General features: G+C 54.3%; 1 protein-coding gene across 2 annotated transcripts in view; it reads right to left on the reverse strand.

The window, feature by feature from the left end:
- Positions 1-13,198, reverse strand: part of LOC117902460 — a 32,013-nt gene that overhangs the window by 256 nt on the left and 18,559 nt on the right. Inside the window, exons 4-11 of one of the 2 annotated variants that reach the window (XM_034813862.1) lie at positions 9,876-11,306; positions 9,609-9,811; positions 8,055-9,545; positions 2,675-7,996; positions 2,232-2,607; positions 2,046-2,171; positions 1,829-1,924; positions 16-1,403 (exon numbers count right to left, since the gene is read on the reverse strand). In XM_034813862.1, the coding sequence (XP_034669753.1) occupies positions 16-1,403; positions 1,829-1,924; positions 2,046-2,171; positions 2,232-2,607; positions 2,675-7,996; positions 8,055-9,545; positions 9,609-9,811; positions 9,876-11,306 (10,433 nt within the window). The remainder of the gene's footprint in view (positions 1-15; positions 1,404-1,828; positions 1,925-2,045; positions 2,172-2,231; positions 2,608-2,674; positions 7,997-8,054; positions 9,546-9,608; positions 9,812-9,875; positions 11,307-13,198) is intronic. The other variant, XM_034813863.1, reaches the window with a different exon arrangement.

The raw sequence follows: 13,198 nt of genomic DNA on the forward strand, positions 1-13,198 counted from the left end.
TCTTTCAATGCTTACCATCCTTCATGTACGTTTCGTTGTAGAAATTGGGCATCTCCCAGCCATCCTCCTCGTCGTCGTAGTAGTGCGCATAGGTGCTGTGGTGCGAGGGCGCTATGGACTCCGCATAGGGTGTGTGGGCGCCGTAGTAGAAGTTCACCTGCGAGCCCGTTTGGTCAATTGCGGGTGTGAGCATCTTCTTGGGATCGCGGCGCTTGGTTGAGCGCACACAAATCATCCAGATGAGCAGCACAATAATGATGATGAAAATCACTGCACCGGCAATGCCGCCGGCAATGTACGCAAACTCTGAACGCTCGGCGCAATGGGGTCCGGTGAAGGAGCCAACACACCTGCAGGAGGGTGTACCCTTCAGATCCTTGACACACGCGCCAGAGTTCTCGCAGAAGCCATCGCACACGTCCGTGCAGGCCATGCCCGTGCCATTGAAGCCGGGCTTGCACTCGCACTTGAAGTCCGAGGTCTCTGGCACCATAATGCAGTAGGCATTCGCATCGCAGTGTGGCTTGCCCTCGGCTATGTGCTCGCAGGGATTGGTGCACTCACTCTTGGAGGTGGCGCCGGTGATCTTGGTGCTGTGATTGGGCGGGCACTGGATGCAGGCGATCTGCTGAGATTCGGACTGGTAGAAGCCCTTCCTGCACTCTATGCACATGTTGAGGGTGGCATTCAGATAGGTTCCCGGCGAGCAAACTGGCAGCGTGCACTCCTCCACGGAGCTGGCACCCACCTTGGGCGTTGTGCGTCCCAGTGGACAGGCGGCGCATGAGGGCTGTACGCCCTGCAGGCGGTAGGTTCCGCGCGGGCAGGGCTCGCAACGACCATCGGCTCCGAGTTGCTGGCCAGAGCTGCACTCGTCGCGGCACTCCTTGCGTGAGGTGGCCTCCGTGGAGCGTGTGGTCTGTCCCAGGCCACACAGATCGCAGCCAAAGGCTCCCTCGCTCGACTGATAGAATCCATGGCCGCAGGAGCGGCACAGACCCGTGTCCGCGTCAAAGTACTTGCCAGCCGGGCAGCGTTCCTTGCAGTCGGCCGCCGATCGGGCGCCAGGTCCGGCCGTCACACCAGGACGTCCCGCAATCACCGGACACTTGCTGCACTGCTGCTGTCCCGCCTCGGACTGGTAGGTGCCGCGGGCACAGGCAATGCATGTCTTGTTGGCACTGTCGTAGAAGGTGCCAATGGCACAGGGCACACAGTCGGGTATCATCACCACCTGGCCCACGGGGCAGGCATACTCCGAGCCGAGCTCCAGTGAGGCCGGATCGGGCACTGTGTTGGGCAGAATCTCCTGCACGGCAAACTGATCATCCTCGAGTATGAGCTTTTCCAGCAGTTGCTTAACACTGGAGCGTTCGCCCGTCGATGTATGCACCACAGGATCACTAAAGAATGAGTAGGAAAATTAGTTATAATAAGCTATGTTTCATTTAGTTGTCAATCAAATTAATGTTAATTAAGGATCATCTCTCAGTTGCTAGTTAAAGTATAAGAGACAGAACTATCGCTTGTTCGCAGTTATATGTCGGATCGATAAGCTTTTCCTGCAGACATCGTTCTGCAAGCAAGAGTTTTTCTCTTACCTTTAAATATAAATTGAGATAGATATTCATTAAACTTGGGGGTTAGAACGCATAGACATGTAAATTATGGTGTTAGCTAAAGCATTAGAAAGTGGTATTGGCATGGCGATTGGTTTGGATATTGGTGGATTGGTGCTGGGCAGATATGTATCGATAAATATGTATATCGATATCGGGGTGCATGAACGGCAAAACGAATGGAATGCTAAGTGCATTGTTGGACATACTTTACAGCCGGGAAGGCTATTTCCAGGGTGTATGTATCACCGCCAGTTTGTTGGCGTCCCTGGCGACCCGTCAATGCCAGATCGTCATCATCCTCGCTGTAAATTTGTGTGGGGTTAACGGATACAAACAATACATAAAACATATACATAAAACACATAGGTACACGACATGCTATTTATGCACTTTCTACTCTACTTTCTAGGACTTTCTACTCACTTGACAACTGGCAGTTCCGCTTCCATTACATAGACACCACCATCCTTGGCCTGGCGACGCACGCGATTGTTCTGCGATCCACGATAATGATCGCACTTGACATCGATCTGAATATCCTTGCACTCCCTATGGAAAAATGAGGATTTAACACAGTTCAAAGCTGTAAAGTTTATCCCAAAAACAAACCTCGTTCCTTCAATGGCGTACGAGCAGAAGTTCCAGTCTCTGTTTAGTCCATTCACAGAATTTGTGACCTTTTGCCGGAGCACCGCCTGTCCCGCCTTGTTGCACAGCACATCCGAGGGGAAGAGCATCTTGATGCGGAACACACGCTGTGCGGGCTTCGAGGGCGAGCAGGATGGATAGACCAGTGGCATGGAGGGTTCGCGCGTGGGACGCCAGAAGCCCTCGGCACCGCAGGTGTAGAACTCAGGCACCTGCTCGGAGAAGCGTAGACCCGCATTGCAGGCAATTTCACACACCTTGAACTGTCCGCCAGCGCCCCAGTCCTTGCAGACTTGAGAGCCACCCACGGGATCAGCCAGCGCAGGGCAGAAGTCGGCTGGAAGAATAAATTGGTCGGATTAATATAAGGATTTCCCAAAGGAAGGACTCTCTTGGATACTCACTCAATAGAGAAACCTTGAAGCTGCAGGAGGCCGTATTGCCAGCCGCATCCGAGGCTATGTAGGTAATATCATAGGTGCCCCAGAGCAGTGTAGTGCCCGAGCGATGTCCATTGCGTTCGTAGATCTTTGTTACTCCGATGTTATCGCTAAAGTGCGGCTCATCCCAGCTGACAACGGCCGAGCCGTTCTTGGCAATGACCCACAGATCACCCGGACAGTGCTCCACGACTGGTGGCTCCTTGTCGACAACCAGCTGCTGGCAATTGCCACCGGTATAGCCCACAGGACACTTGCGTTGTCCGCACAGCGAGGGTACATTCCGCTCGACACCGCCAGTGGTGACCTCATAGCCAGCCCAATTGAGAATGAGTCCGGGATAGAGCACAGGCTCCGAGCGACAGTCGCGCACTTGCTTCTGAATCTCCGAGGTGATGTCGAGAGCACGTGCCCACACTTGGGTCTTGGTCACGGTGCCCTGGAAGCCGGCATCCGAGTAGGCCAGCTCATGGCTGACACCGCCATAGGGCTGCGGGCGACCCAGCACTGACCAGAGATATCCTGGGAGACTGCCACCAGCACCGTACTCCATTTTGCTGGCAATCAATCCTTCGGTGATGAGTTGCAGCTGTCCGCTGACACCATCCCACACGACAGCCACATGATGCCATTGTCCATCGTTGACGGAGGTGTACTCCCCGAAGCTGAGGAACGCATCTGACTGATCCTCAAACAGGGAGACTTGCACGCCACTGGAGTGTGCCTGCAGCAGGAGACGACGTCGCTGGGTCATGCGTGCAGATTCCACGCCGTACAGCGAGAAGAAGATGCCGGGATCATCCTTCTGGGCAAATTGCACCCACATGGCCACCGTCAAGCTGTTGGCTTCACCCGTGGCGAACGGCACCACCTGGGCGGCCGTGGAGCGCGAGGGATCGCTGAAGTACAGATCGTAGTCCACTTGAATGGCCTTGCGGCAGTCATCGCCGGTCATGTTGAAGGGGCACTGGCAGTAGAAGCCGTTCGTGAGATCCACACAATTGGCACCGGGCGGACACGAGTTGTCCTTGCAGTCGGCAATGTCCTGTTCGCAGTTGCGGCCCGTGAAGCCAGCGGGACACTGGCAGCTGTAGCCAGCGCCATTGTCCACACAGGTGGCACCATTCTGGCAGACATGCTCCTCGCACGCATCGTACTCGTACTGGCAGCCAATGCCCGCGTAATCCGCCGGACAGCTGCAGTTGAGGCCGGACCCAAAGTCCTGGCACTTGCCGCCGTGCATGCACGGATCGCCGATGCAGCGCTCGGGCGCCGTCTCGCAGTTCTTGCCATCGGTGCCGCTGGGGCACACACAGAAGTAGTCCTGGAACAGATCAATGCAGCTGGCATCGTTCTGGCACGGAGCCTGCAGGCTGCACGTTGTCACCTGCTGCTCACAGCGCATGCCGCTCCAGCCGGGCTCGCAGCCGCACTCAAAGCCTCCGACACGATCGCGGCAGATGCCATTGTTGAGGCAGGGCTGTGCCTCACAGTCGTCGATGTCCGTCTCGCAGAGAATGCCCTTGAAGCCATCGCGGCAGACGCACTCGTACTTGTTGTCCAGATCCAGGCAGCGCTCGGTGCCCACGGGATTGCATGGATCGCTGAGGCACTCATCGATCTCCGCCTCACAGCTGAGACCCACATAGCCAGGCCGGCACTTGCACGTAAAGCCATCGATCTGATCCACACAGGTGGCTCCATGCTGGCAGGGATTAGAGGCGCAATCATCGATCGTGTGCTGACAATTCTTGCCCGTGTAACCCGGCTCGCAGTTGCAGCTGTACCCATCGACCAGGTCCACGCAGATGCCATCATTGGCGCAGGGTCGGTTCTCGCAGTCGTCGATGTTCACCTCGCAGGCGTCACCCGTCCAGCCGGGATGGCAGACGCACTCATGGTCGAACAATCGATCCACGCAGGTGCCGTGTTTGCAGGGCTCCGAGAGGCACAGATCGATCTTCTGCTCGCAGCGTTTGCCCGTGAAGCCAGGCGGACAGGCGCACTGGAAATCGTTGACCAGATCCGTGCAGTTGGCACCCAGCAGGCAGGGATTCTCCGCACAATCGTTGATGTTCTGTTCGCAGTGAAGTCCCTCCCAGCCGGGCAGACACTCGCACTTGTAGCGTCCCTGCTGCAGCGCCTGGCAGCTGGCTCCGTTGCCGCAAGGATTGCCATTTGCCGTGCACGGGTCGATGGTGACGTCGCACTGGTCGCCCGTGTAGCCGCTGCGGCACAAACACGTCACATTCTTGTAGCCCGGTTCATTCTTGCACATGGCACGTGCGGGGCAGGTGTCGTTGCCACAGTCGCTGGCCTCCTCCTGGCAATTGATGCCCGAATAACCGGCAGGGCACTCGCAGCGATAGCCTTGCGGTAGGTCCTTGCACTGTCCGCCGTTGAAGCACGGCTGTGAGGCGCACTCATCAATGTCCTGTTCGCAGCGACGTCCCGAGAACCCGGCAGGGCAGAAGCACTGAATGTCATGACCCATGGGCACACACAATCCTCCGTGCTGGCAGGCTCCCTCGCCACAAACGACGGGTTTGCACTGTTCCCTGCCCTTGGAGCCAGCGGTGTCCGTTCGCATGTTGCTCGGGCACTCGTTGCAGCTCTGTGATCCTGGTGCGCTCTGATAGTGATGGAGAGGACAGGCCGAGCATGGAGCAAGACCTGTGGCAGAGTAAGTGCCGACAGCGCACTTGGCGCGGCACAGATCCTTGTTCGAGGCGGCTGGCTGGTACGTGAAGCTCTGTGCTGGACACGCCTGACAGTCCTTGAAGCCACCCGTTGGTGGTTCAGCGGTGAATGAGTTGCGCGGACACTCCAGACACGGCACGAGGCCAGTGGGTGAGTAAGTGCCATAGCCGCAGACGGGAATGCAATCGTTCAGCGACTTGGTGCCCTCCTCCTTGGTGTAGGTGCCCGCCGGACAGCGCAGACATGTGCCCTGTCGATCGCGATTCTGGTAGTAGCCCCTCGGGCAGTAGGTGCAGCTGTTCTGTCCCTCAGACACGTAAGTGCCCGCCGGGCAGTGCAGACAGCGCGGCACATCGCTGGTGTCCATGTTCAGCACTTCTCCCACATTGCAGTTGAATCCTCGCGTGATGTGCGACTTCAGAGCCCGCAGCGGTGGACATTGATTGCCTATGTTTGAGATGTTCAGCAGGGAATCGATCACAGCACTGGCATAGGGCACACTCAGATCAAAGATGAGGTTCAGCGTGGAGCCACACAAATCGTACAGTTGCGGTTGGCGGACAGCTGGGAGAATGGAGAGTATAAAGTCCATTTTGACGACATTCTCCTCCAGCAGCATGGGCACCGACTTTATGAATGTCACATTCATGTTCACATTAACCGCCGAACAACGCTGCGAGAGCAAAGCATTCAATCCGGAGTAATGCTGCGAGAGCACATCCTGGTACTGGCCGAGACACGACTGCGCGACGGCTCCATTGGCGCGGTAGGTTATGGTCGCGGTGACATGATACGCAGCCTGTTCGGTGTTCTCAGACACACAATCGGGCACCACTGAGGTGGGTCGCCACAGACGTGAAGTCTCACAGGAGAAGGTCTTCAGGGGCTCTCCGTCCGTGAAGCGGAAACCCGGCTTGCAGGTGGCAATGCACTCGAGTCCACGATCCCCGGGCAAACAATTAATCGCTCCATTGGCCGGTGGCTGTAGCTCCCAGTCAACGCAGGGCGAGGCCTTCACCGACACCTGGAAATGGCAGCTGGCACGATTGTTGTACTTATCCGTGGCCGTCACTGTGACATTCTCAAAGTTTCCAATTTTAATCAGAGCTCTCTCCGGGATAAACTGCAGACGCACTTCACCGGTGTCATCCGAGACCTTGATGCGCTTGCGTGTGTCATTGAAGTTTACATTGTAACTATCCTGACGATCCACCAGTTCGATGACATAACTCTGTGGGCACTGCAGCAGCGGCGGCGTTACATCGGGCACTGTGATGTTGATCTCACAAATGGCCACATTGCCATCGTAATCAAAGGCCACATACTTGACCACCGTGTCCTTGAAGATGTAGCTGGGTGAGCGGAAGTTCTGTGGCTTAATCTCCAGCCTGGCTATCGAACCAGAGTTATCCACGGCCGTGGGCTCGGTGAAGTTTACCGGCAGCACACCGCCATTCTCATCGCGACGCACTACAATCGGTTGCTGTGGGCAGTTCTGGAAGATCGGTGGCTCATTGTCCACACAGGGGGAATACCCATAGTCGTAGCCCAACAATGGCTCATTCTTTGGCTCCTCGCAGCCCATCAGCTCGAACTTCAGGCACGCATTGTCCATGTAGCTGACAATGCCGAGGATCACAAATCGCGCTTGAACGTACTTCGGCAGCGTGATCATGGCCAGTTCTCCGTAGTTGCCTGGATCCCGCATTGTTAGATTAAAGTTGGGGAAGTACACCACATAATTCTCGCTCTCGGACTGCTTGTAGAAGAAGCGTATCTCCGTGGGTCGACCCACTATGTCGTTGGTCACAACACCCTTCACGAGGATGGCCTTGACGCGGTAGATCTGTCCCAGATCAACGCTCACATAAGTGAAGGCCTCCTGCTTGCCGCACCAACCAGTGGCAGAGTTCAGGCGTATGTTCTTGGCCTCATAGTTGGGGCGTTCCGAAGTGGCATTGATGGCCGAATCGGGTATCCTGCCAGAGCTCAATCCGAGGGGTTTAATCACCTTGCACTCTGGTTCGCGTATGCAGGTTATGGGTCGTGGATTGATGAGGATATAGCCAGGACGATTGCAGCCAAAGTAAACCTCCGACGACTGCTCGTAGCTCCGTGCTATCTGCCGTCCATCGGCGGGTCTGCCCGGATCTTCGCACACGGGTCCCTCGCAGCGCAGATCGCCAAAGTCCCAAATGCCTTCGGCACCGCAGCGCACAACATTATCGTGTCTACCCGTCTGCCCAGCCAGCTTGAATGTGTTCTGGCAGCCAAAGAAGAAGCTGCTCTGGAAGCGTGTGTCCACAAATTGTCCGTACTCAGCTCCAGGTGTGGGCATGGGCGTGTAGCAGTCGACACGCGGGCAAGAGGGCTGCATGCCCGACAGCCAGTAGTCGGGTAGACCAGGCTTGGGATCGTACACACACTGCCTGAAGCCCGAAGAGGCGGTGGCACGTAACTGACGACCCGCCGAGCCACACGTAATGGTGACATTATCGCGGAAGGGCACCAGCACAGACTCGGGATCAGGACGGGCCACAGTCAGACCCTCCAGCTTGTCATCGGGCAGGGAGACGCACTTGGCATCTGCAGATAAAGAAAGGGAATTAGTAAAGGTCAAAGAGCTCTTCCTTTGGCTACTTACAATTACACTCTGGCACTGTGGCATTCCATTGACCGCTGGACAGGCACACAGCCGCCGAGCTGCCGCTCATAATGTATCCAAAATGACACTGGAAACGCACAACATCTCCAAAGTGATACTCGTTCCGTTCGCTCAGCAATTGTCCATTTTCCGGTGCCTCCAGCTCGGGGCACATGAGCGGCACACAAGTTTTGTTGCGCTGATAGGAGTCGCCATCCCGTTCGCCCGTTTCCGAGCGTTCAATGTGATAGCCGGCGGTGCCGTTCGATGTGTATAGCTGGTAGCCGGTGTTGCAGCCACAGGCATAGCCACCAGGGGAATTGATGCACTTCTGATCGCAGCCGCCGTTGTTCTTGCTGCACTCATTGATGTCCACGCAGTCGAGACGCGTGCAGCCCATCAGTTCCATGCGCAGGCAAGGAGCACCCACGTAGTCCTGGATGCGGAAGCGTATATAACGCGCCTCAATGGGCAGGGGGAGATTCAAAATGGAAAGAGTTGGCTCGAGGATTCTAAACTCCACAGCAGTGCCATCGGGATTGGCATAGTCCTTGAACACATCCGTCAAATCGTTGGTGTACTGCAGACGCACAGCCGAGCTGAAGGCCACATTGCCATCGGGTCGCTGCACGGACATGGTGCGGAATCCACGCAGTATGGTGGGTGCCTTCAGGTCAATCAATATCCAATTGGCGCCCGGCTCCGAGGAGCCTCCGCACCAGCCCATTGTGTTCAATCTTAGTTGAGTTTTGCTGTAGCCCGGCTCGCTGATCGATGTGCTAATGCTGTCATCGGGTATGCCGCCATTGCCCAGACCCAAATCTGCCACTGGACGGCACTCTGTGGTGGCTGTGAATCCCGCGCGGCATTGGCAATGGAACGAGCCATTCGTGTTGAGGCATTCGGTTGTGGTCAGATCACACTGCGAGGAGCTGCACTCGTTGATGTCCTCACAGGTTGGTGGCTGCTCAAAGCGCTGGGCCTCGCTGCAGCGCATTATGTTGCTGCCAATCAGCTTGTAGCCCTTGTAGCACTGCACCCTGGCCTCATCCCCGAACAAATACGAACGCGAAGCATCCACCACAAAGCCATTCTCGATCTCTGGGAACTCGTGGCAACGTTTGCGCGTGCACTTGGGCACATCCCCGCTCCAGGTGCCATTCGACATGCACGTCAGCACGGGATGGCCATTCCTCTCGTACCCCGGCTCACATTCGTACTGCACAATGGTGCCATAGCTGCGTCCGCCGCCATTCAGCAGCGTGACATTGGCATGCGCCACCTCGGTGAGTGGCGCACACTGCGAGGCCATGCAGTGGGGCTGGCGCTCCCAGCGGCCATCGGGCAGGCAGGAAATCTTCTCAATGGGCGCACTCGAGGCAAAGGCAAAGCCCGCATAGCACTGATACATGGCAATGCCGCGATAAGTCACATTCGAGGAGCCAATGGAGAATCCGTTGTCGATTTGTGGCACAGGACCGCAGTAGACCTCTGCAAAAAGCGAAAATTAGTAAGGCATTTGAAGACTGTTTTGGGGCTATTTGTGGCACTCACCCTGACACTTTGGTATGTAGGAGACACTCCAGTTGCCACCGCGTAAACATTCAGTTACCAGACGCGTCTTGCCGGTGGCAAACTCCTGTCCAATGGGACATGTAAAGCTGACCAGCGTACCGAAAGCGGTGTCGCGACTGGAGGCCAAGGCGCCAATGCCAGGCTGTAGCTCAGGGCAATCAGCGGAGAATGTGGCCGACCAACTGGCAATAGAAAAACAGCAAAAATTAGTGGAAAAACCTTCAAATATTAGGGGGAATATCTTACCCCGCAGCATTGTGCAGCGCATCCGATGTAAATTTAATGAGCATCTCGCCGGATGAAGCTGTCAGCGTCAATTTGGGTGCCGCTGTGCCCGTAAACCCATTGCCCGAATGCAAACGCAAACCGGAGGTCGAGGAGCCATCAAACACCTGCACATTGTCGCTCTTGTGCACCGTAAATTTATCAAACTTCAGTGACAATGGCGCACGAGCGCTGTTCCTTATGGTAAAGTAACATTCCTGATTCTTGGGGTAGTCTGCCAGGCTGAAAGCGGGCGAGGTAACCGTGCCATTCCTTGCCGATATGGTGGCCTTGCAGCCTTGAATGTAACGCAAACTGAAGCCCTTGCCTGCCTCCCCTAAACTCGACTTGAAGTAGAGATACAAAGCATTGCCCGTGGATATAATTACACGTTCGTTCTGCACTGTCTTGCCGGTTAGCTTGGCAATGGTGCGGCTCATGGGCGTATCCCCATCGCGGATTAGCAGATAGTCCCGTCCCTCGGCCACATCCAAATCGTCCACTTCAATGGAGATAATGCGTCCGGGCTGGGCCTTGATCACATACAAACACTCCAGGCCGCCGGGATATTGCTTCGGGTAGTTGGGACTGGTGAGGATTTGCCGCTGCAGAGTGGCCTTCAGTGTGCCGCCACAGTTCTTGGCCTCTGTCTTCCAGGTGGCACGGAAACCCTTGCGTTCCACACTGCCATCGGTGGTGAATTTCACAATCATAAAGTTGGAGGCAGACACAAATGGCTGCGTGGTCAGATCCTGCTTGCCACTGAGCGTGGCCAGCGACACGGACTTATCCTCGGTGCGTCCGCCCACCAAAATCTGAACCGTGTCGAAAGTCTTCTCCGTTTCAAAGTCCTGGAACTGCAGGATGATGTTGCTGCCCAGCGGCCCCTCCAGCGTCCACTTGCACTTGCTCAGCGCTCCGTATTTGTGCGGATAGTTGGGCGTCTCGATTACATCTCCACCCGACTGCATGTGGAAGTGGCACTGTGCGGGACAGTCCAGCTCATCCGTGCCATCGCCACAGTCATCGCTGCCATCGCACTTGAAGGCCTGATTGATGCACTTGCCATTGGCACAATGCAGCGCGCCCTGGGGACACGCTGGCGAGCGGCACATGAAGGGCAGCAGCGACTCGCAGGTGCCCAGATCCCAGCTCTGTGATTTGCCAGCAAAGCCAGCGGCCACACATTCCCCGGAATCGGCACTGGGCTGATGCAGTGACCAGAAACCCGAGTACTGCGAGATCAGCGCACCCGAAGCTGACTCCAGCGTGTTTGTTCTCAAGTCATCGAGCGAGGCCAGGCCCAGCCAGTACTTGTCCGAGGCCCTTTGATTGGGATCGCTGGCACGCGCAATGGACAGCGTATCGTTGTTCTCCGCATAGCTATCGATGGCCACCAGCTCGGCGCCATATCTGCAAGAAAAGAATAGAGAAAAGGATGTAGATAATTATTAAAAGTGGCAAACGGCTGCTTCCGTTTAGATGCAATTTCAATTATTACTCGTTGATGCAGCTGCGCTTCACTTTCTATTTTTTTCCATGCTTCTACCTCAATTACAAACTCTGAGTTCGATTATTCCGTGGAACTTTCATTTCCAATCGTTAAGCTCTCTTTTGATTTCATATCTCTTCACATCTCTTTCGGAGTTCTGCCATTATTGCAGCGTGGAAAACAAGTTTTTCCCCAGCCCCAAGCCATTGCATTACGCATACAACGCGTGGGCCCTGGCTGTCTTGCAGCTGTGACATATGCCAAAAAAATCGTAGAAAATTATACATGCATGAGAGACACTCCCTTGGGATTGCATGTAACGTGCGGCATGCCACACACAAGAGTGAAAACTACAAACGCAACGCAACGCCATGCATATATTTTTTCAGCGCTTTTTTTGGGTTTATATATAAGTTTGGGGTACAAAAAAGTGCTTCCAAAAATTATCAAATATTTTTTGCGCAAGCTGCAAGTACAGCAAATAAAATCAAGCAAACAAAACTAAATTTTCTAAACGTTGCTTCATTTTCTACACTTTTCCTCAAGCACTCAAAAACTTGTTTTGGTTTTTTTGTTGTAATTTTTGTTAACAACTTTGTTAACTTTAAAGTGTCAACGCCTTGTCAGGGGAGGGCTTTGCTTCATTCTACCACATTTCGCATGCTGCACACGCTGCCAAAAAAGAAATTTCACCAAAAAAAAAAGAAAGAGGGAAACAAATAAAATCGAGAAATATTTTACAGTCTCTGTCTCATGTCTGTTGATGGGCAACGACACCTGTCAACGCATGTGTGTGTAACGTTATTTTTTGGCAACGAAAAAAATAGTGAAACAATTGTTGAACTGAACTGCTTCTCCTCCTCTAGCCATTGAAAGCCACGTTTCAGGCATATTCAAATGGGACTCTGACTGACTGACGCTGGGGCGAGGCGAGGTCTATGGCATGTAAATTACTTGGACGCGCACACTAGGAGCAGCAGCAGCAGCAGCAGTCGTAGTTGACCATGTGCCGGGCATATTTAAGTGGCATTTAACGCCGCTGCTGGCTGGCAAAGAGAAATTGCTGCGTAGGGCATTGACATTCAGCGGTTCATTCAGTAGCTAATCGTACAGCCAATAACATTATTAATATTGTTCAGTTCAACCGAAACAAACAGCCAGCGAGCAGAAACTTTCACCTCTCCATGCCCTCTGGGTCAGCGGTGGCTCGTGATTCTCACGTTCATTAAAACAAAGAGCCAAAGAAGAGCTCCTGCTCCATCTCTCTCTCTCTCTTTCTCTTATCAAAACACTCTCAATTTTTTCAAGTTATTCCTCCTGTTGGTCAGGTGATTGCTATACCATTTGGTATTTGGGTCATCAGCACAGGTTAACACCCAAAAAAAAAACAAGTCGGAGTCGGGAATAACTCTGCCGGAAGCGTTCCAGCACGACTTTCTTTTCGCTTCGCGGCGCACAAGAAATTATTGTATGAATCATTCGAGTATCGATTCGGCTCTGCCCCGCCCTGTCGGAAACTGCAAAAGTAATTTACAAACTTGGACAGTGCCACCCATAGACATAGGCCCATAGCCGTAGCCATAGCCGGCAGGCAAACTTGTTTTTTCTTTTCTTTGGTTTACATTTTTGGCTTGGGTTCGGTCTGAAGACCACTTTGGCATTGACAGTTAACTGTCGGCGAACGGAAATGCAATGCGGTGCTGTAACGGCAATTGATGGCGAATCAGTACATATTTATCTCTCTAGCAGCAAAACCAAACACAACCCAACCGGCTCTCTCTCTCTCTGTCCATCAAGAACAACAGGTAGCAGC

Source organism: Drosophila subobscura, chromosome U (assembly GCF_008121235.1).
Source record: "Drosophila subobscura isolate 14011-0131.10 chromosome U, UCBerk_Dsub_1.0, whole genome shotgun sequence".
Classification (NCBI taxonomy): Eukaryota; Metazoa; Arthropoda; class Insecta; order Diptera; family Drosophilidae; genus Drosophila; species Drosophila subobscura.